Here is a 22881-nt window from a genome sequence, read left to right as displayed (position 1 = left end):
AGGAGATGAAAGAACACGTGTCCTGCCTTTTCCATTAAAGATGCAGCCATATGCACATGCCCCTCACCTCAAAGCGTTCACAAACATGCACATAAACTATGTTGTTATGCATTACCAATACTCGCCAACTTCTTGGAGGAAAAAAACGTTCTAGAAAGCACACCAATCAATGGAAGTAGAATTTTATATGTATCTAATCACATTTTTATTGTTGCGATATTAATGACATGTTGTAAAATAGAGGAGAATGAACAATTCGCAAGTGCACAATCAAGCGGAGAAGCACGATCTCTTGTAATACATGCCATAAAATCAGTCTCAAAGTGAAATTGGTTTATTTTATCAATTGTTACGAGGCAGAAAAGTGGTCATACAAGAGACGTGGAATTGATCAGACTAAATCAATCCAATTAACCTCAGACGAGCCCTGCACACCGCATGGAAATCACGTCGTGTCAACGGGGCCATAAATATTCCAACAAACCAATTGACTCGCTAATAAATTGGTTTTTAATTCAATCACTCGTAAAACCAGACAGAGCTGAGTTTGGCAATGACAAAAAGACGACTTGGCTGCTCATCGTCGTCTTGATTGAACAGGTTTAAGTGCATGTGGCAGGCAGGAGAGGACGATAAGGCTCTCAGCAAAATGAATAAAGTTCTGTAATGGGAAAACCCAAAAGGAAAGAATCATTTACAATAAATTATCTCTCGTTCACAAATTTCAAAATAATTTAATTTCAAAAACCAATCTCCCGTTTCATGTCCTCATTGAAGAAAGGTATATTCAAGAAAGAACAGTATTGTACAGGCCCAAAATTCCTGTGTCACAAATGCTGCGCGTGTAGGCATATTTATGCTGTCATCTATCTACATATCTGCATACATACATACGTGCATACGTCGAGATGGGCCGAGGATGCATCTCCTCTCACCAATGAATTCGTTTAAAAACAGAATGCAGAAGCAATAACGATGCAAATTCAGCAAAGCATTCATTCCACTGCTGTCAACTATGTTTTGCTCGTTGCATTCCGCACGGAATTAAAGAGCAAGAGATAGGAAGCAGTATTTTCTGGTCGTGAGGCGTTGCTAGTCGAGGGAGCAGGCGGAGTCAGGTCCAGCAACAAGTTCTGCAGGGGGGACTCACCCACCCGTCTTCCAGCCTCTTCGCAATCCAAACGGCCCATTGTGCACCGCTTTCTCATCGAAAGGACCCTTTTCTCACCAGCCAACCCTTCAGCTTTGTGTATACTTTATCTATCGTTGAATTTCTGAAAAACTCGGCATCAATTGGAAAGTTATATTTCGAGAGTCATCCGAAGTCTGTGCGATGCCACCACGTTTTACTTTTTAGAGAAACGAGATGACTTGTATTGTCATAGGTTGGAAGGAGTCAATTAAACGGATTGGTTTCCTGTCCTCTGCCTGTCGAGCGAGATAAGGGGGATGAAAATAGCTCCCATTTAATGCCTTTTTGATTGACTTTTGCTGTTTTCTGTGCCACGACTTCTTTCGTCGGTCATCTGGTGCTCCAACGAGATTCAGAACGCAGCTTCGGAGGACCAGCATTTCTGATTGCCTGTACCAAGTCCACGTCGTGGGGAGACTGACACAGTTCTCCAGCCTGCATCAATAAAGGTACGGCTTGCATGCCTCCAAGTCCGAGAGGTCTCATCTCATGGCATTTATTGAGCATTTCTTTCACATTATCCGCTGTACCCACAAGCAAAGCAAAGACTAGGCGGCCGACGCTTTCATCCACACTGCTGCATTTGTTCCCCATTATTGTAATGCATTGTAAGTTGGTTGTGCTACTAATGGCGAGTAACGTTAAGCGAGTGCTCCCCTGGCTCTTACCTGCAATACGAGGTGCAGGTTGGCTGGCTGTATGTGTCGTCGTCGTCATCGTTCGTTTTTGTGGGATCTCTTCTGCTGCTGAGGATGTTGATTGTAGAGGCGGAATAGAGTGAGAAGTCCTCATTGACTTGACTCCACAACCAGTCTCTCAATCCCCAAGCATCTCACTGCAAAGGATCATTTGGCATTGACTATTGACACTCACACCATTGTTGTTCTTGCACTTTCAAACTTGTCACAATTCCATTGCGAAAAGTTGCAACTCAATCTCGCCGGTTTCGCCATACCAGAACACGAACGATATGGAATAAGGACGATATCAGGACGAGCATACATAAAAATACGTTCAAAATATTCAACCGAGTTATTTTTTCATCAAAATTGATTATAGACTTGATTGCTCGACTAATATTTGCGAAACCTTGAGCAGAGTTGACAATTTACGCGTAAATCCATCATTCTACCAAGAAAGCCAGCATTTAGAGAGAAGCTGACGACACATGCTACGTTTTTGCAGTGTAACTGTTAAAACAAGACATTTTTCCCACTCCATAAAACTGCGAGAAATTCATAATTGTTTGAAGAAGGTTCGTATATCCGGTTGTTTAAATCAGTGGTGACGACACGTTGTCTCGTCGCTGTCAGTAAAGTGATCCGCACCCTTTAAACAAACTGCTAAATAATCTCGTCTCATTTCCCGACGCTCTGAGCACGGTGGAATCGTGTGCGTATTCCATTTGAATGTGCATGTCTCTGGAATTTTCGACACTCCTGCTCAAAAAAATGAGTCAAGTTCAGTTCATTTAAACTGCAAAGTGAAAGTATAATATTTCTGAGAAATTTCTGTTCGAGTGAGGAAGTGAGATTAGCGTGTAAAAGTGCAAATGGCATATTTACGTCAACCAGAAACATGTACTGACTGGAATGACGACGTGTGAGTTGTTGTTCTAGTGCAATTAACTAAACATCAGAAATAAGTACATGACAGTTACATTTTGAACCCTCTCTTGTGCATCGACACATAAGCCCAAAGAGAAACTAGGAAAGAAACAAACAGTCTCACTTTCCCCACCCAACGCGAACCCAAATATCATAGCTGAATGGTGTAACGTTCAGTAAAAATGAGATTATTAGCACAAAATTTCGGCAATTCGTATGAAAACATTGCAAGGCGTCCATCCGGTACGACCGAGAATATTTCGTCTTTTTCTCATTGGTCTAAAAAGCAGACGAGGAAGAACTACTTTTCAATGATGGATTTAAAATCGTTTCTGTGCAGATGATCGCGTTGGAAGAAAATCAAAATACTAGACAAGACTGGACTGACTCGATGAACACAAGGTTCAAATCATTATTATGATCCTCGGTCTCCGAAGTGGTCAAAAATTGCTGTTTATCGCCATTTTCATAAGAAATCGTGTCCTCGAGGCTTAGCTACAGCACTGTTTATTTTATCAAACTCTGTCTTTGAAGATGGGAGTGAATCCAACCGTCTCAGTTTTGATAGTAATCATTGGTTTCGCCTTGGTCATCATCGTGGGGTCCATGGTCCCACCCTCCTCCGCCAGGATTCCCAAGGGCAGAGGTCGAGGCAGCAAATGGTGGTAAGTCCCCCCCATCAACTTTATTTTTAGTTTGCATTATACATAGTTCTCTCTCTTTTTAATTTTTTATCGATATTTTGGTGCAGTCGGATTAGCGTATTTTTGGTCAGAGAGAAATATTTTGCTTGAAATTCGAGTCCTGCCTCTGGAATTGGAGATTACGTATGTACGAGGAAGTATAAGTGACCCTCAAAAAATTGCCACCACTGCGACGCAGCTCTTTTGCCCAATCTCCTCCTTGGTGCTCTTACACAAGGAAAAACTTTGGCTATTCATCGGAGCCACACATTATCAAACTATTTACTCAATTGTTACGCAATGTTGAATGCGCATTATTGTGAGAGCAAAAAGTCGGGTGGGTCTTTGGTTTCGTTCCTCTGAATGGAAATCTGTTGTGATTCCCGTGTGCCACACACATTATTAGCCAGTTGGGAAAAGGAATGCGATTCACTGTAAAATATTTTGGTTGGGTTATTCGTAAGCTGGGTGATTATGACGAAGAAAGCCGCATTGCTTTCTGTTTGCACCCTTCAAAAGGCGAAATGGGATGTGTATACAGAGCCTCGAGTTGACTACTTATTGGGCTTGTTAGACATTGTGTATCAGAGAATGAATACGTTTGAAATGGTCACAATTTTCCATTTTGAGACATCAACCACCACTCTGAACGCCGGACGAGGGGTTTGAAGTAGGAATTTCCTTACGAGAAGACTCAGCAACTCAGTCAAATGAGGATTTTGGGTCGACTAATGAATCAAAAACACCGCTAATAAATGAACAAATATTTGTCAGTGATGTTTTACTTAAAGGAATTCCACGCATTTCCCTTTTGTGAGTATTCCTTCAGGTCAAAGTTCAATCAAGTCGTAATATTCACAAAGGAACCGCTGCTCATTCCGTATTCGTTATTGGACGCTATTAGTATTATTATTATTATGATAAACACGAGCAGTTTAGCTCGTGCCTGACCATTTAGAACCGGCCGAGCTCTCTCCACATCTCAAAAAGGCGTGTTTTCCTTTAGGAGCTTATAACAGTTGATGCAGGGATAAGAGCGGAGAAAGGGAGACAAGACGGGGAAGCTGGACATAAAACTTGGCTAATCCATGATAAATGTCAGATCATGATTTTCAAATAAATCCCAACAATCGGTGCGCAGATAAGTCCACAAAAGGAAAAAAAAGATCGTTATGGGTTCAGCAGGTAAAAAGCTGCGACTCTTCAGTCCCACTCCTCCGGCGAAGAAGATGTTAATATTTTATGGAGAGGAGCCGAGTGGGGGTGTCCATTCCTCACAATGCACACACCTCATTTTAGTCGTCGGCTGGAAGATTTCTCACAAAAAAAGCTCTCGTGGATGGTCCTTCATCGCTCTCAAGATTTCCGAGTGTTAGCACTTATCTCATGAGAATAATTCAATAAACATTGACTCCACTTCAGTCCACTTGAGGAGAGCAAACACGGCATGAGCCATATTTGTCCATGCATTATTTCCAGATCTGAAATATAAACTCCGAGAGCAAACAAGTTCAAATAATAAATCCCTCTTTCTTTCTCTCTGCAGTCTATAACAACGACTAAACAAGTTAAGCCCAGATATGGACTGCGCTTCAAGAGGACTTGACTTCTGGAGCAAAAAATGCCTAAATCGCACCATTAAACGAGAGCTAAAACGTCGAAAGACTGAATAAATTTGGTGCTGCTAGCACACATCGTCTTCTTCCTACTTATGCATGCATGTGCCTGACTAGAGGCTGGCTTATGAGAGTGAGAGAGATGAGAACAAAGTGGGCTGATCTTGACTGCATAATGAAACGATAAACAAAGGAGATACGTGCAAACGCATGTTTCTCGGCCTTATTTTACAGGGCAAAATGAGAGAGTAAATTAAATGGAATTAACTCGAGTAAGCAATTGTGAGCAACTCTTTTGTCCCGTTGTAAATATGGACTTGAACGTCGTCACTTTTACCGTGGAGCAAGTACAAGGAGGACATTGCTGAGCCCGACCCCACGTAGACAGACACTGGCACCACGTCAGATTAATTTCAATCATTTCATTCAGCCCACCGTCCTGATCCTGACAAATAGAGTCGTGTTTACGACTGGAACTATTTCAACCATTTAAATACCCACGAAAAAGGGAATACGCTAATTCCCCCTGGATCACTCACTCACTTTGGACATTCCGTCTCCTAAAATGTCAACTCTTTTACGCACTCGGAATTTCCTTTTCAGTTTCACCTTCACTTTGTCAATCAGAAATAGTGGACATAAGTACGTGAGACCTAATAAAGTAAGAGTCACATTTCAGCCTGAAAACGGTTCATGATGATGATAATTATTGCTTAACGGTAAACCACGGTCAGGAAGAAATTATGCGTGTAACCTTTTTTCCAATGCAGAATTTTTTGTAACATTCTTCTCAATTAGTCACGCTTTGCCTGTCAACGTCTCGGAATGGGAGTCACGTGACCTTAGATATTAGTGAGTTACCACTGACTCAAAGGAGACCACCAGTCTCACCGTGGACATTATTGGCCATTGACAACTGTCATCATCACTTCATCCAAATGTAGAAGAGACCTTCTTCTCAATTGACAGCAAAAGACCATTCACCGTATATTCACTGCCTGCATACCCTCCGTAACTAACTAACGGGACACTCTTTTCTTGTTGCAAGAAATAATTTCCTTCAGTCGTGTCAAATTACAAAGTTTACAACTTTACAAGTTTTCTCTCGTCAAGTCGAGGTGAATGAAATGCGAACTCTGTGTACATGCTGCATTTATTCACAACCAATGCAATCCATCCACGACATATTGAACGTTATTTGTTACTGCACGTAACAACCTATGTAAGTACACATTTAGAAGCATATTTAATACATGCCGTATAGACCTACATGTACGCTATACGAATGTGCATGACAATGGATCTGTGTTGCAATGCAAATTGAGTGGAAAGACGTCTGGATTTCACCTCTAATTTTACGGTTGATGGCCATACCTACCTAAGCACAAGAAAGGTGAGAGGTAGAGTCAGGTCCGTTGGTAAATACATAATTCGTGTGTAATGGCCAATGTACGACTCAAATGTCACAAAAGAAGAAGAAGGACGACGTTAAATGGTTGCTGGTGAGAAGGGCAGCACAAAGAAAGTCTCAATGTCTCAATTCGCCACGGACGGAGATGTAGAATTCGATCGTATTTATCATTTCATTTCTATTCATGCAGCCCAGAGAGCTGAGAGAGGGGTTTGTGCGGTGGTGGGTGACATGTTAATCTGTCATTTCCCAGAGGATAAAATTCAACCTGAACATGCACACCTTAATAAATAGATAAATGATGATATTCCCTCTCCTATCCTGTCCTCCATGAGGTTACATTTTGTTGCCTGCGGTTGAAAAATTATGTAAAATTTTGGACAGACAAAAGGAAATCTAATTTGTTAGTACAAGATTTAAAGCACAATTTGGCCGCGGATGAATGCAGTTCACAATGCGATGTGTGTAAGTTGATGAAATAACTGGGTTTCATTCCTCTTTAGAATGCGCGTTGAACATATTATCCATACACGGACGCACATAAAATAAGTTGGGTACAAATAGTCGGGAATGCTGAATCTTTTGGTTAAATTAAATGCAGGAGAGATATCGGGGAGAGTAATAAATTATGAAATATCTTCAACTTCCATGCATACTTAGCTACCAAAGTCATTACGACCACTGCCCGTCCCAAGATTAGTTGAACAAACCGAGCTCATGTGCTGTGCATAGCTTGGATTGTGATTGTGATTGAGCATCTTTCTCTGCATTCGACGACACAAAAATTCAAATGTTGCTTTCTCATCCTCCGAGTCACCCAAGAAGTAAATACGCAGGTATCTCCAATCGGAGATAGCAAGCAAGAGTAGGCAGGTAGTCATGTTCCGAGTTGTTGGTAGATTTGTTCTCCCAAATCTTTAACCTTATCTTAATCTCGAGATTGAAGAAGAGAGGGACGCGAAGGACGGAATAACAAGTGCTCCTTCAGAATCGTATCTCGACGCAAAGGAAAATCCATTCTCCCACCAACTCCAAACTTCAATTCACATGGAACAGAATGAAGCTGGTGATGAATGATTGGATGCCAGCCAGCAGCAGGGGAATATAATTTGGACGACGAATATGTCTAAAATTCGTGTACTTTTTGTACTCATGCTAATGCATGATAATAATAATGCGTGTAAACTAAACTCATTGACGGAGTGATGCAAATTTCATTTCAATAGAAACTCAACTGACAATGACTCGTTCACTCATGTATTTTACGGAGACCACCTGGAAACACGTCTCAGGAGACAATCTGCACTTGTCATTTCATTCATAAACTGCTTGACACGTTTAAATTGCAGAAATGTGAGTGAGGAAGCACGTCTAATCCGGCCTTAACATGTTTCAGGGGCATTGGGAAGATCGGGGAGCCCAACAATCTCATCGTCAACTCGATCCGGGGTGGAGGCATCGGGGGCTACAGCCTCGACCCTCCGGTCCAAGCCGTCCTTCGCAAGAAACAACAGCGTGTCGTCAAAGAAAATCGCGGCGTGGTGCAGGCGATTGCCAAGGGAGCGAGTGACGCTGTGGTCGAGTGCAAACACCAGTTCCGGTAATTCCGTACAAGTCATTTTTATTATTTACACCATGCTATTTTATGTAGTACTTAAGTAGCACTGCCAAGCGAGCAACTCGAGATTATAAAATTTTGCTTGATTTTTTCAGCAATCGGAGGTGGAACTGCCCCACAAAGTCCTTCTGGAATGGCAAGAACATTTTCGGGAAAATCGTAGAAAAAGGTACGCCAAACCATAAATGTTGCATAACCAACTATAAATAATTTGAGTACAAAACTACGATTGTGGCAGCTGCGAGAGATTTTGAGAAACGGATCTGCATTGCAGGATCAAATTGCTCAATTTATCATTACTTATTTATACTTTACGAGGGTTTAAGGTCAAGCAATACCTGTCTTTCTCTACTGGAAAGCAAATTAGGTTTTTTACTTTGATTCTCTGAGGTTAACTTGATTGTGAATGAAGTCACATTATCACAAATGCATTCCAAAAAGTAAACGTACATGCAACGGGATAAAATGGATTTGTAAAAAGTTGATTAAAAAGTTGGTAACATTTCCATAATGACATGGCTGCATGATTATGGAAATGAACCCCACAATAAATAGTGTGTGTGACCGGCTGCCCTGAAATTGGGATTGTGATGAATTCAGGTTGGACAGGGGTCGAACTTTTAGGATATCAATGGAGAAAGAGAGAGAGATTGTTTTCGGGGTTGAGTCAATTTCATGGAATTATGAAAAAATGACCAAGAGCAGAATATTACGTTTCTCATGACAGGATGGGATTCGTGGAGGTTGTGGACGGTGGTGGTGGTGTTGATAATAACACAATAATCAAATAGATTCTTGATCCAGGGCGAAGAAGGTTTTGGTTTGTGAGGGTCGACCGAGTTGCTTGCAGCAGGTCCACCGGTGGAGTTGTTGTTGGCAGAAAGAAGTGTTTTAATATGAAGGCGGCTTTCCTGCCGGCCAGACAACTTTGTAATAATCATGCTGTAATAACAATAATTGTGCCGTAACAATCATGAGTCCAGCGTCAGCCCTGTTGCTGCTCATCAGTTTAGTCGCTCGATGGTGGATGGATGGCTTCATAAACCTTTTCTTTGTTTATTCATTCTAATTATTCGTCCCTCTCTTCTGCTTGGCAAAAATCTGGTTTTACATTTAATATTCATCCTTCCTTTCTTCCTCTCGCAGCCTGATTGATATTCATCCCTCTTTCGCATCTTCATCTTCCACTCGCTCCACGTGGTGTGGGTGATGCAGCACATTTTTCAGTTTTCCGGATGAAATGGGTTAAAAAGAGTTTTGACATGGAATCGTATCAGTGTGTGAATGCCATTATGCATCATTTATCTGAATAAACGTCCGCTTACAGCTTCAGCATGACATAAGCCAAGTCATCGTTTACAATTGCCATTCAAGTTTTATTGCAGTTTAAGCGTCAAGCTATAATAAAATCAGGTTTGTAAAACAATGGAAAGTTGGGTGACGTTGTTGGATGTGGATTTTTTTTCATGGGTTTAGCCGAGTTTGAGTTTATTTAGGTGATGATGCGTGCATCGGAGAAGAAACATGATGCATTCATGTATCTATGTACTTCTGCTGTAGCTCTGGGAATTCACTTCACGACCGCTGTTCCAAGTGAGAACAATTTTGGTCAGGTTGAAGTTGGAGGCAAGAGATTATTGGTAAGAAAGTGCGTAGGAGCATTTTCGGCATAATTGTGAAAGGGGCTGAAGTGTAATTTTAGTGGGGAGCAGGGACGCTCATGTTCATGGACCTTTCCCATTCACAGCCGGTTGGAATTAATTACAAACCATGGTCCATTCATTTGTCATGACCAAACCCGTGATCGTGGTCATTTAAAAACGCTTAGAACGCATCCCATCATGGAACTCCTTTTATCAGCACACAAGGTGCATCTCGTTCTGTGTGTGTCCTGTGATTTAAATAACATTACTTTTCTTTCTTCCTCCTCCTCAGCTTCATGTTCAGATTTTAAGGAATATTCACTCGCTACTTAGGTATTCAGGATTAAATAGTCGCATGTTCTCAACCAACTACTTTTTAGTCATTTTGTTAATTAGAAAATAATGACTGCAGGAAGAAGGGAATTTAAGACGAAGGCAGGAACCTTATACATACATGGATGGCGTGGCGTATGTAGGATTCTTCCCATCAAATGAACACATCAACCGTGATTGCGAAAGAAATTCAATTCGATTCAAATTATTTTGAATGATGTTTAACAGTGCATACATGTCAAAATCATATCCCATTCACAATTCACAAATAACAAATTATTCTGTCAGATCAGTCACTACATGCAATTCGACGGAATGAATAAAGTGGTTGATGTGATGATGGTGGTCTTTCTCAGGCACCATTCTCCTCAAAGTACACATCAACCTCGTAGTTTGGATAATAATTTATGCGCAATGGAAAGTATTGATGTGATGGCAGCACTATTATGCATTTATTTACTTGAAAAATGTATACTTCTGCATAAACTTTCCCGAAATACATCTTTTGCTCGTGCATAAATACATCACTCTTTTTGAAATCTATTCTGATAATGATTTATTTTATTGTTGTTGGGCTTTATTTATTATTCGAACCATTTAACCTTTGCGTGGTATACACGATATGGAATTCTAGTGACAATCGAAATAATTAAGCAACTTGTGAGAAGCCAGACCGGTTAATGTCCATTGTTTTTCTCTCTCTCTCATTATTTGCATGTAAATTAAACCCATTTTGGGGGCTGTATTTAAATATGTACATACAGATTGTTATCTATCTCCACTCACGTCACGACCATCCAAGCTGAGAGACGAGGGAACAACAAGCATGAAAATATCTTCAGCTTTGAGCTTCTTCATTTAGTTTTAGTAATAACTTGTGAATTTCGACGACTCTCAAAGTGAGCAGTCATGATGATGATGTTGCTATTCATCCTCAGCCAGAGAGTAAATTATCGAGAGAAAGATAATTTGCATGAGGATGGAAATTTGGCATTTACAAAGCAATTTAAGGAAGCTGGAGGCGACGAAGTGGGTCGGGTTTCATTACACCAAACTATTTATCAAGGCTTCATTCACTCCAATCTGCCAGCCAGGGACGCCTATTGAGATCTTTGGCCGTATCTTCGATGCATGCAGGATGAGGAATAAAATAAGTGGGAATTTCATAGGCAAACCCAAACCACTTACTTTATTAAGCGTTTACAACTTTCCAACAATTGCTTCTGTATAATTATACATTCCTCGAGCTAAATGCACGGATCAAATTCTTCGTCCTGTGCTGGGCACCAACCTGGACCAAACCATTATCATCATCCTTCCACCTCGCTCACGAAGCCGTGGAGGAGACCATTCCGCCTAAAAGCTAGCTACATTTGTATATGCCAACAAGTGGTTTGGTGTGGTTGCCTTACGCGGTGGTCACTTGGCGGACCCTTTGCTTTCGTAAATGCCGACGACCATGATTCCTACAAAGAAATTAAGTAAACGTTCCATCTCCACCGTTCAACATTCAACACTAAAAGTGAAGACGGGCCAGAGAGGAATGCCGACTTTTTACTAATGAAGGCAGGGAAGACGGCTAATTATTACATAACACAAGACGTTGACGTGCACACAGGAATTCTTCTCTCGTCCCATCCATGCTCGTACAACGCGTATTCGTATCCATCTCTCTTTAAAGAATACGCATTTCAGGAGAACTCGTACACAATTTTGTGATGAAGATAATGAATGAATCGAAAAGTATGTTTGGAGTAAAATACTAAATAAGAAGGATATCATAGCATTGCGAGTTGAAAATAGATATAGGTATTTTCCTGGAGAAGGAGAACATGATTGAATCGTTAATTCCATAAGGCGAAATCCCAATGATTTAGAGGACGAAGAATAGCAATTAGTGAAACCGTATTTTATCAAGTTTTTCGTAATTATTGAGTGAATTAGAGGGCATTAGATCACCAACAATGGATTAAGAAATGGTCAAAGACCTTGCCGCCGCTATTACTCATCATCATCATGAAGACCAAGATCTCAAGTTGTTGTAACCCCGCCGCCTGGTCATACTCGCCTTAAACGTTGTAAAAATTGCTGTAAAAGGCAGAGTTGCCATTGCACTTGCTCACACGATGATGAAGGCTCTCTCCCTGAACTTTCAGGGTGGTAACGTAGTAATCGGGCCGTGCCTCTTGCCAAACACCTGTGGTGATCATCTCTGACTTGCGGATCGTCATCATGAGAATCAACATTTCATCACCAACCCAGTTTTCTTGTACATAGATATTTCTCAGACTCCTGGGCTCGTCCAGCTCTGGACATCTTGCACTGCTAAAAGTGCACCTCGATAGATATTGTGTCCAGCAGTCTGGATTTATTTCAACCTTTATCCTAAAGCACTCCTCGCTTTATTTTATTTTTGCGTGTGGCCTTCTTCTCACAACATTTTGCATGAGGCATTTTTAACAAGCGCTAGGCAATTAAAAATATAACCCTGCATGTTGTCGATTGCAAGTAGCGAAATTCACAATAATATTTATTTATTGCCCATACTGCGTGTTCTAAGTCGTGTGGTTTTATTAGTTTCAACAGGAGTTTTTACTGTTCACTTGGTCTCGTTTCTGAATTTATTTACGATAAGAGTCAGAAATTGAGATGTTTGTCTGAGAGGAAAGCTCAGAATTAATGGTCGTGGGTGCAGTTGACATTTGATAAACGGTTGCGTGATCCAGCTCGTTTGTGGAGCAGTCACAAGAGTGCATTCATTAGTGTGACTTACCTGTTGCGTCATCCCGTTAGAGTTGATTCCCTCTCTTGGTTGGTTATTAGTTTGTGGGTGGTGGGTGGCCTGAACTGAATTCTTTTGCACCTAACTTGATCCGAAGCCCGTAATAAATTTCCTTCTCAGAGATCTGGAAAGTGAAATATGATCAGATGTCATCGCATTGGAATATTTATCGAAATCGAGCCAAGATTAACATGCACAGCATATGTGGGAACTTGGTCGCATGTGAGATTTCACCAATTGTTGACCGTTAAGCCTTCTTAATTGGTCTAAAATAACTGAATACATAAATACATAAGTTTGGAAGGCAGAGGTTGCATGAGCTGCGAGTGGAACGATGATATTTATGATGATACTGCGGAAAATTGAACGCGGAGAACCCCCAAAGTGCACTCCTCGCTGAGAACCTACTTGGGCAAGTGCTAACTTAATTTCTTGACTTCGGTGTGGCTTCACTTTTCAAAATGCATGAAAATACATGTATTTATCTCTTCGAAAGAAATGCAAAATTTTCAAAATATTTTGAAAATGGAGATTATTTCGGATATGCACCTTCACCCACCAGCGTCGTGGTCAGTGGGAATTACCGCGATTAGGGATGCAACCTGACATTATATTGTGGGCTAATGGTCCCAGATACAATCTCAATCGAGGCCTCAGCGCTATAAATCATGATCTGCTTCTCAGCCCTCTCTCCACCTCGAACTAAACGCTGACGGTGCCCGAATGGACCAAGAAGTGGAAGGACGGTAGAAAAGGGGCATAAATAAAAAAGGCTGAAGTGAGAGAATTAGAGCCCTCCATGCCTCCTCCGATGTAATAACTTCATTTTTTCCCAGCCTAAAAAATGAGGTAAAAAGAAAGAAAGCCAACAGCAGTTGATCAATGACGGGGATGGAGATGAGGGGCGAGAGAGCTATACACAACACGTATTCAAATAATTCACGTACAGATATTCAAGGAAATATGCATCACGTTAAATAATATTTGGGTGTAGAAAATGGAGGATCGTGATACGTGCTGATGCTATTTGTATATATTAAACTGAGATAAGCCTAATTGTTACATTAACACGGGCGACATTATCTCATCTCCGGCCATTAAGTTGGCCCTTCACAAAGCCTCCAACGTACAACTGCGATGATGCATGTTATTGGAGGCAAGGATGGCATCCCCTCCCTCACAAAATCTATTGTCTTCTCATCACAACCTTAATTGCATGCGTGCGTATCTGCTCCTCTTCAATCAAGATTTCTTATCTCTCAAATTTTATTACGGTCGCCGGTGCACACGACTCGACTTGCAGTGACGAGGCTCTGATGCATATGTAGACACATACATATGCACATACTCATGATACTCATACATAGCGAAGAACGTATGACAAACATGACACACATGCCTGCATTATGGAATTTCCTCTTATTTCCTCCCCGCATTGGGATGCAGGATAATCGGTACCTTTGACTACCTTAATTCCGACAATTATGATGTGTTGTGAGATAGGAGGATGTGATGTAATGGATTCCAATGTAATGTGTCAGATCACTTTACGGTTCAATTTTTTCATGAACATGTCATTTTCACTCACAAGGGACACTCACGACCTGTCGTTTGAGTCCAGGGTACCCACTATGTTTTTTAGAATCTACTAGGACCCCTGATGAAGGATTCATTCATATTTCCGTGTAAAACTCATATTTGGCCCAATGGCGTGGCGCCAAACTTAAAAATGTGGATTTTCGACCAATTTCAAACCCCCATAACTTTTGCAGTTTACGTCGGATTTTTAAAGTTTTATGCTTAAAATGATCAGAACCGTCGAAATTTTAGAGAAAAAAATAAAAATAAAAAAATTTTAGTTTTTGAGATATTTTTAGCATTTTTCGACGAACCCGAAATTTCAAAATTTTGCGAAAAGTTGAAAGCGATAATTTTGGAAAAAAATTCATAGAATACGAAAGTTGAACTCCTTGTCATGATTTTTGCCAAAAATTTTGAAAATCCGTCCAAGATTTCAAAAGTTATGGTGGTTTTAAAATGAAAAACCATCAAATTTGGCGAATTTGGCGCCACGCCATGGCGCCAAATATGAGTTTTACACGGAAATATGAATGAATCCTTCATCTGGGGTCCTAGTAGATTCTAAAAAACATAGTGGGTACCCTGGACTCAAACGATAGGTCGTGAGTGTCCCTTGTCAGCTCCACATTCTTGAGACTCGAGAGAGATTGAGCTATTTTAGTTGAAAGAATGGTACATTTATATATTTCTATCAATCCGCCGTATTAAGATTTTTAGGCCGATAAGCGAGTTGAGCGAGGACCGGTAAAGATCTTTTTCGACATTTTAATGCACTGCTCGGTCAACCCCTCGATCTCTCTCTCATATTTGTCAAGTGTACAATATGACTCCATTATTGATAGGCTGTATGTGAACTAAAGTCCTGCTGGCTCACTAGCAAAACCCAACAATTAAACAAATGGAATATTATTATGATGCTTCGTACAAATTTTAACTATTTGTTCAGAGATAAAAGAAACAAGAGGAAATTTCACACATTGTCTGAACTTCATAAATTCTGAGTTTTAATGAAAAAAAACACTTCTCTTTTCCAGTAAAAAAAGAGAATCTTTTCAGGCTGAATTTTTTGCGTTATAAAAACGCCACAATGCTCTCCCAACACAATGCGGAGAGTGAGCAGGGAGATACAATGAAGAGAAATGAAGGTAACAAAATGTGAACAATGTTGCTAATGGGGCTTATTGGCGTTGTACCATTTTCACCGAATCTTCCTGTTGGGTCGCCCATTGTGCATTGTGTTTCCTGTTGATTTATTCTTTCTTTCCTTAAAATAACGAAAGCTGAGACGAAACGGTGAACCAGAGCAAATGATCATAATCATCATCGTTTCCCCCCTCGGTCCAACTTGGGCATTGATTCAAATTTTTTTATTCGGAAGGGTTGAGCAAAGGTATTCCTCTCGGAACGTTTTTCTCCTCCTCTTTCTGGACGAGAGAATGGCAAAGAAGAAGAATTAACGGATTACAACACTCGTCTGCTTCGCGATGATCATGTTTTGATGTTTATGTGAAGCGAACTAATTCAAAAATATTCTTATGGACGGGAGTTGGTTCGTCGGTCGGTCGGTTGGCTGGTTGGCTGCATGAATAACCGATTGACAAGCCTTTTTATCTCCGATAAGATATTCAATACTTGTCGTCATCATTTTTAAATCCAAAGAGTAGTGAAGAAAGATAATAAAGTGCATGAGTTACAGTTGTGTCGATACGATGGGATTGGTTCGTCTATTCATCGATACTCGATACGATCTCACAAAAAGGGAAAATGTTGCTCGGAGGAAAGAAATCCTCCTATTCATTCATCCCAAATGCATTTTTAATAATATTTAATCTCATGATGGACTTGCAACTTCTTTGGAAATGGACAAAACAAAGTGGTTGCCGAGATGAATGGTGGATTCATTCAATCATTGAGCAAAGAGATGTTTGTTCTCTCAAGCAACGCAAACTGGATTATGTTCTAATGCAAAACATTCGCTCGTCATTCTTAAATGTGCCTTCAATCAATACGGATTGTCAACCTTGGACTATAAGGTGTTGGTCTAAAAAAATTGAGAAAAAAGCTCTCCAAGTATTTATCGTCAGTAACAAAACTTTTGGTTGTAAAAGCTGAGAAATAATGGAAATACGGGAAAAGGATGGCAGCGAGCTTTCAGCGCCTCAGCGTGACGCTATTTGTTCTCAACTGAATTGCAACAGTATAAACATACAATTAACTAAAATAATGCTTATAATCTTTTAAATACAGATCGAAGCAAAATTTCGTAAGAAAATTGCGTGTTGTAAGAGTTATTTTTTCAAATTTGTGATCGTTTTTCTTGGACAGCACTAGAACGCTCCAACATTTTGCAATTTAATGCAAACTAGTCAAAAATTGTAGATCCAACCCAACCTACATAAAGCAGGGTTGAAGTCACAAGGAAGTGACCGGAAGTATATATACACGGCGGATTTTAGACCAATGCCATAGCCAACGCTACTTGTTAACGAATGTTTTGAGACCAGTTTCAAAACTAATGATGGTCACGCTTATTGTTTCAGGTTGTCGTGAAACGTCCTTCATTTACGCCCTGACCAGCGCGGCGGTGACCCACGCGGTGGTTCGCGCCTGCAGCGAAGGTTCCATCGAGTCCTGCACCTGCGACTACCGCCTTCACAACAAGTACAGCAGATCCATGACCCCCGACCAAAACTGGAAGTGGGGATCTTGCTCGGACAACATTGAGTTTGGCTACAAGTTCACCAGGGACTTTGTGGACGCTGGGGAGAAGGCGAGGGACATGCGTGGAACCATGAACCTGTAAGTCCTCGTGGCCATTTTATTGGATATCAAATATATTACGAATGCTTATCCATGATACGCACCAGGTGCAAATATTTGCCTTGAGCTTGAATAATACTTGCATAATATTAATTTGTTCCTTTAATATTTTTCAGCCACAATAATGAGGCAGGACGATTGGTAAGCACGACTCTCTTGATTTTCCTGATTTTCACGAAATTATGTCGCACGTGCCCTTGCACATTTGAGCGTTCCGTATCCAAGTTGCATGAACATTCGAAAGATCCAGTCACGTTTGGCTTCATATTTCTGTCACCATACTTTGCTGGCTGGCTTGAGATGCTAAGTGCATCGTAAGGAGTACAAGGAAGCATAAAAAGTAAATGATTGAGTTGAAGGTTAAACTAGCCTTGGTTAAAAATCTCCATAATTTGTCAACTTTCAAACATTTTAAAAGGCTGCTATTGCATTATCCACAGAGGCAGAACAGGCCATAATATCCATCCAAGAGTATGTACATATTCTCCATCCTGCGGGGCACCTCTCGAGCTGTCCGTGGTATCAGGTTTCAAAGCAAATGTTTCTAAAACCCAAATAAATTTCAATATCCATTCATTTCCACGTTTGTCAACCGGCTGAAAAAGTGCCGAGTGCCCATTCAAATCCTGCACATGGATGAAGGCATGATGAGTAAAAATTGGAGAAATGTAACCCTTGAAATCCTCAGCAGGATTAGCGCACCATTAGCTCTTCACTAAATTGGAGAGAGGTTTTACAAGCTTTTAGCTTAAAGTATGTACAACAATGACTGCTGAATTATTTATGAAGCTTTTAATGCCAAATATTTATAAGAAATCCTTAAAATTTCAGCATGTGCAGACCCTAATGCGTCGACATTGCAAGTGTCATGGTATGAGTGGTAGCTGCACCATGAAAACGTGCTGGATGCGACTCCCCCACTTCCGCGAGGTGGGCAACTCTCTCAAGGTAATTGAAATAGCATGCTTAAAATTTCACCTTTTGCGTATGTTACAACCTCATCGGGTAGTAAATTCCGACTCAAACTTCTGTATTCAAAAACGAAAATTTTTTCCCTCAAGGACCGATTCGACGGAGCCTCGAGGGTGCTGATGAGCAACGCCGGGAGTCTGCGGGACATTGGGCGAGGGGGACGGTCTCGCTACAAGTTCCAGCTCAAACCCTACAATCCCGACCACAAACCGCCCAGCAAGAAGGACTTGGTCTTTTTCGAAGACTCGCCCAATTTCTGCATGCGTGACCAGCGGTACGGCGTCTCTGGGACGGTGGGTCGCGCCTGCAACGTGTCCTCCATGGGTGTGGACGGGTGTGACCTCATGTGCTGCGGAAGAGGCTACACCGTCACCGTTAAACAAGTCGTGGAACGTTGCAAGTGCACATTCGAATGGTGCTGCAACGTCCAGTGCAAAAACTGCACGGTGACGAGGACAATGTACATGTGCAAATAGTTGGTTATGCAGTTGTGACATTTTGAAACATTTTTTTGCAATTTATTGTGTAAAGTGCACGTCTATATAGTGAGACGACAGGCTAGATTTTCAAACTAAAAAATGGTCTATACCACAAACCAACCAACCAACAATCAACGCCACCACCACCACCACGATTATTGCGTGGAAGACTATAAAGCTTCGAAAGTTGCAGCGAGTGGTTGGATGGGCGAGGAAGAAGAAAGGGAACGACGATAAAAAAGAAGAAACAAACGTGCTTGACCTGCAACTGACACAAACCCAAAGTCATTATTATTTCGTTATTGGTTTATTTATTATATTTTTAATATCAGTATTGTTCATTAGCGGTTGTGTTTTCAAATGAATTTGGTTCTATTTTGTATACACTTTGTAAATGGCTGGAGCCGTTTTTTGGCCATTTTACTCTTTTTTAAATAGCTCTGACAACAATTTGCTTAAATGTTATTACACCAATTTCCTCTAAGACTGCTGCTCATACATGTCGGATTAATGTGTATATTGATCCACCACGAAAGTGCCCATTGTCAATCCTCCATTATTTTGTAGTAAAAGAAGTGTATCCCTAATTGTACACCTCAAGTGTTCACATAGTTGTAAACTCTCAGCTTATACATTTCTGCTCGTCCTCCTCTCTCTTCCACCTCCTTCAAACAATGGCCAAAGTTACGCTTAAGAATTGTATTTAAACCCATCGTTTGCATCCTCTTAATTTCATAGCCGACCATCCTTCACAAAATTACACACACTCGACCACTAGACTACAAATAAGCTTAAAAACACTGCGCTCTCAACTTTAGTAGCCGTATAATCTTGACGATCTTCTCAAGTTGAGACCTTTCTCTCGCAGTCAGAGCCCTTCTCATTTTGCAGAGATTTTACCCATGTAAATAATCATGTAATTAATATAGTCGGTCGTCATTTTGTCTAAAAATGTAGGTTTAGAGATAGAGTTTTAAAGTCAATAGTTTTATAGTCTCTCGATCCCCCCCCCCACCACCCAGCAGCAAAATAGTGCAGATTGTGTACCGTCGTCGATTACCTCTGCCCCCTTGTAAAGATTTTCAGCGGAAACAAAAGTGAAAGCGTTCTACATTTTTTACCACTTTCAGAGTTTTATCAAAATTGAAATATTATGGTAACAAGGAAGAGTCACTCGTCGTTTGCGAGATAGGCAGGCAGGCATTGTGTAGGCAGACATCAACATGCTCGAAGAAGAACTCATCCAGAGCAGCGATGAGGCCGAGGAAGGAATAAGAAGTAGTAATAATAACTGATGAACAAGCAGACTGCGTGTGGGCCGAGTTATAAATTATTGGAATTAGAATAAGCAACGTTTAAAGTAATTGTTACAAATGCTGGTCTCAAACTTACGCAGGGACCGACCGACGGGTATCAAAAGTATATTTATTACACTCGCCATCACAACAGCAGAATGGAATGGATATCTGTGTGTGAGTGAATCTCGTGCCCATCTACACTAAATTATTGCTAAATCTTGTTAAATTTATACCCTAATGATCACTTTAGCTTTGTAATGATGATGAAACCCATGTAAAAATAGCAAAATGCAACACGCAGTATTTGTTGGTACTATTATGACTTGTAATAAAAGACACACAAATAACGTGAAAAACATGTCTTGCTTTATATTGTAAGAGAATAAGAAAGAGATTATGTGCTTTGGGAGAGAAGAAATCGAGATACGCATTGTAAGGACTACAAGTATAAGTATCTACGAGCAAGGGAACTTATCAATTTGATCATGACTGTTGAATTAACTATCATTAATAAAAATCAAAGCGTGGAATGTTTGAGAGTATGACGGGCGAGTGTTTCAAGGGCCCAGTGCACTGCAGTGGGTCATTTTCCTCCCAAGTCGTTTCGCGTTATCTCATCTCTCTCAATTCTTGGACGTCTCATTTCCCAGTCCCCTTTTTTCCCTTCAGCTCTCCACTCCAGTAAAAATAGTCAGAAGAATCTCTCCACTCACGAAATTTATTAATTGGAAATATTTCTGGAATTTTTTGAATAATTAAAATTAATGAAGGCAAAGTCATTTAGCTCTATTTCAAGTAAACTAAATAGTAATCAGACATCCAATCAATAACGATGTGGCAGCATCGTCAAATGGTACACAACAAAACCATAAACCACGACCCCACAAAATCTCACGCACACAACGTCTTCGCCACGCTGTCAGGGAGGAGAAAAAAGCATGCTCAATTCCATCCTTGACAGTTTACAATGTAAATTAATCAATCACCCAGAAAATTAATTAAGCCCTAATAATAACAATAATGCACATGTTTCCTTCTCATGACGCGTTTGAATATCTGTTATAGTTGCTGGGAAATTATGAACCTGGCAGGATCGGAAAAATTATTGACTTTTGTAAAATTGGATTTTCAGTTTCACATAGTCTGAATAATATTTTAAGTTAAAATGTCGCAGATGAAAACTGGCTGCATTTTGAAAAGTGAGGTGGCAACTGGTGGCTGAAGAGGACGAGAAGAAGACGCAGAGGGTGAAACAGCAGGGATGACAATTAAAGGAGAGTCGTAACGAAATGAGTTTTTAATGTGATTTAAACGCTATTTATTGCAACCTTTTACGGTTTTGTGTGCACCCTCCGCCATTCACGAGTAATGAGTTGGCTGATTGCTCGTCGTAAATTTTTTGAAAGAGCGAGACCGTGTTACCAAACTTTACACAATCTTACGCTTTATTTAAAGTTCCTAAAATTTGCAACGTTTACAGTGAGTTTTTTTCGCTTAGGTAAAGCTGATAATTCATCCAGATATCTAGGTTTGCAAATAAAGGAGTGCGGGAAACGGTTGTCTCATTTGAGATCATATTTATTCGCCAGTAAAACGAGAGGAGGGGTCGGAAGATTCAAAGTAGTGGGATTATAACAACTCTATTAACTGCTTACCCATTACCTGGCAGAGCACAATGGACAGGAACATGCATGGAATGGAGTGAGTGGGCTAAATGTGAGCTGACCCCCCGCGGTCAATGAGGGGAGTCCACAATAACTCATCATCTCGGCAGGAAAGGTAGGAGGAGGTCATATCTCTAACTTTCCCTTCGTGGCTTGTCTTCCTGTGTTCTTGGCAGACCTCCCATTTCGCACCGGACCCAATGCCCCTCATCACCACAACTTACCAGCTAACGAACAACGATCAGCTAAATAACTACACAATCTCGCGTCAACTCCAATCTTTCTCCACCAAGTTTCATATCAACCTTTATCCTTCCCCTCATTACCACACAGATTTGGTCGAAAAGACCGATGGCGAACTAGGAAGACAAAGTTTTATAGGCAAATGCGCACGATGCGAGATGAGAATCTGCAGATTACAGTCATCTCATCGTCATCATCGCGGTGTACACATTTCTGCCTGGCAATTTATTGAGAACGACGTGGAAATAATTCACCACCGCCATAACCACAACGTATCATGCCCGCTTTAGACTTCCCTTCTTGTAAAAGGAGCATAAAGTTGATGACATAATGCACCAAGAGTGAATTAAATTAAGGAACGGCGACATAATTTTATGTCACGATTTGCCCCCTGATGAGCCTCCAGAGAAGAGATGTCAATAATTTACGGCTTCCTACTTGATTGTTGTCACTGTTGTAAGCACCTTGTCCCTCGGGTTGACAATTACCAGCCAACAACCAAAATTTCCGTGTTGCTCTTTCAGCAGTGCAGTGCATTATCAAACCAGTTTGCTCCCCACATAAATTGTAAACCTTTTAAGAAGAAGAAGAAGAAGAAGGGACTCCTCGTGTCAGCCTTCCCTTAAAAAGTCTGCACTTGACTCTGTGCCCAGACTGCTGACAGTTCAACTAATTAAATGTCTCATTTTCGGGCTTTTAACTTGGTGAGATTCCAATCTGGCCTCTCTCTCGGCGTGGAGGTCTCCACCAGACCGTGACTCACATCCATCACCTCGTGTTTCCCTGACTTTCGTCCACCGAGGACACTTTTTCATTCACTTTCTGTAATTATTATTGGACAAGTTCCTCCAGTGCATTTTGAGCGTGGTGCGTGTCACGGCATATGCCAACTGCATTATGCATTTTGCATTATGCTCCCATGATTTTCCTAATGAGTGT

General features: G+C 40.8%; 1 protein-coding gene across 1 annotated transcript; it reads left to right on the top strand.

The window, feature by feature from the left end:
• Positions 1-1860: 1860 nt before the first annotated feature.
• On the top strand, positions 1861-20393 carry LOC110847603 (protein wingless). The gene is made up of 7 exons (XM_022094581.2): positions 1861-3464; positions 7906-8109; positions 8223-8296; positions 17007-17265; positions 17403-17427; positions 18118-18234; positions 18348-20393. Exons 1-7 carry the CDS (start codon positions 3334-3336, stop codon positions 18732-18734), a joined length of 1197 nt encoding a protein of 398 aa, XP_021950273.1. The 5' UTR covers positions 1861-3333; the 3' UTR covers positions 18735-20393.
• Positions 20394-22881: the final 2488 nt, after the last annotated feature.

This window comes from Folsomia candida, unplaced genomic scaffold, assembly GCF_002217175.1.
Source record: "Folsomia candida strain VU population unplaced genomic scaffold, ASM221717v1 Fcan01_Sc001, whole genome shotgun sequence".
Lineage (NCBI taxonomy): Eukaryota > Metazoa > Arthropoda > Collembola > Entomobryomorpha > Isotomidae > Folsomia > Folsomia candida.
This window is presented reverse-complemented; position numbering and strand designations above follow the sequence as displayed.

Coding starts and splice junctions, on each gene's coding strand:
- LOC110847603 (XM_022094581.2), top strand. CDS start 3,334: ATGGGAGTGAATCCAACCGTCTCAGTTTTGATAGTAATCATTGGTTTC. Junction 8,110..8,222: donor GAGTGCAAACACCAGTTCCG/GTAATTCCGTAC, acceptor TGATTTTTTCAG/CAATCGGAGGTGGAACTGCC. Junction 17,428..18,117: donor ATAATGAGGCAGGACGATTG/GTAAGCACGACT, acceptor TTAAAATTTCAG/CATGTGCAGACCCTAATGCG.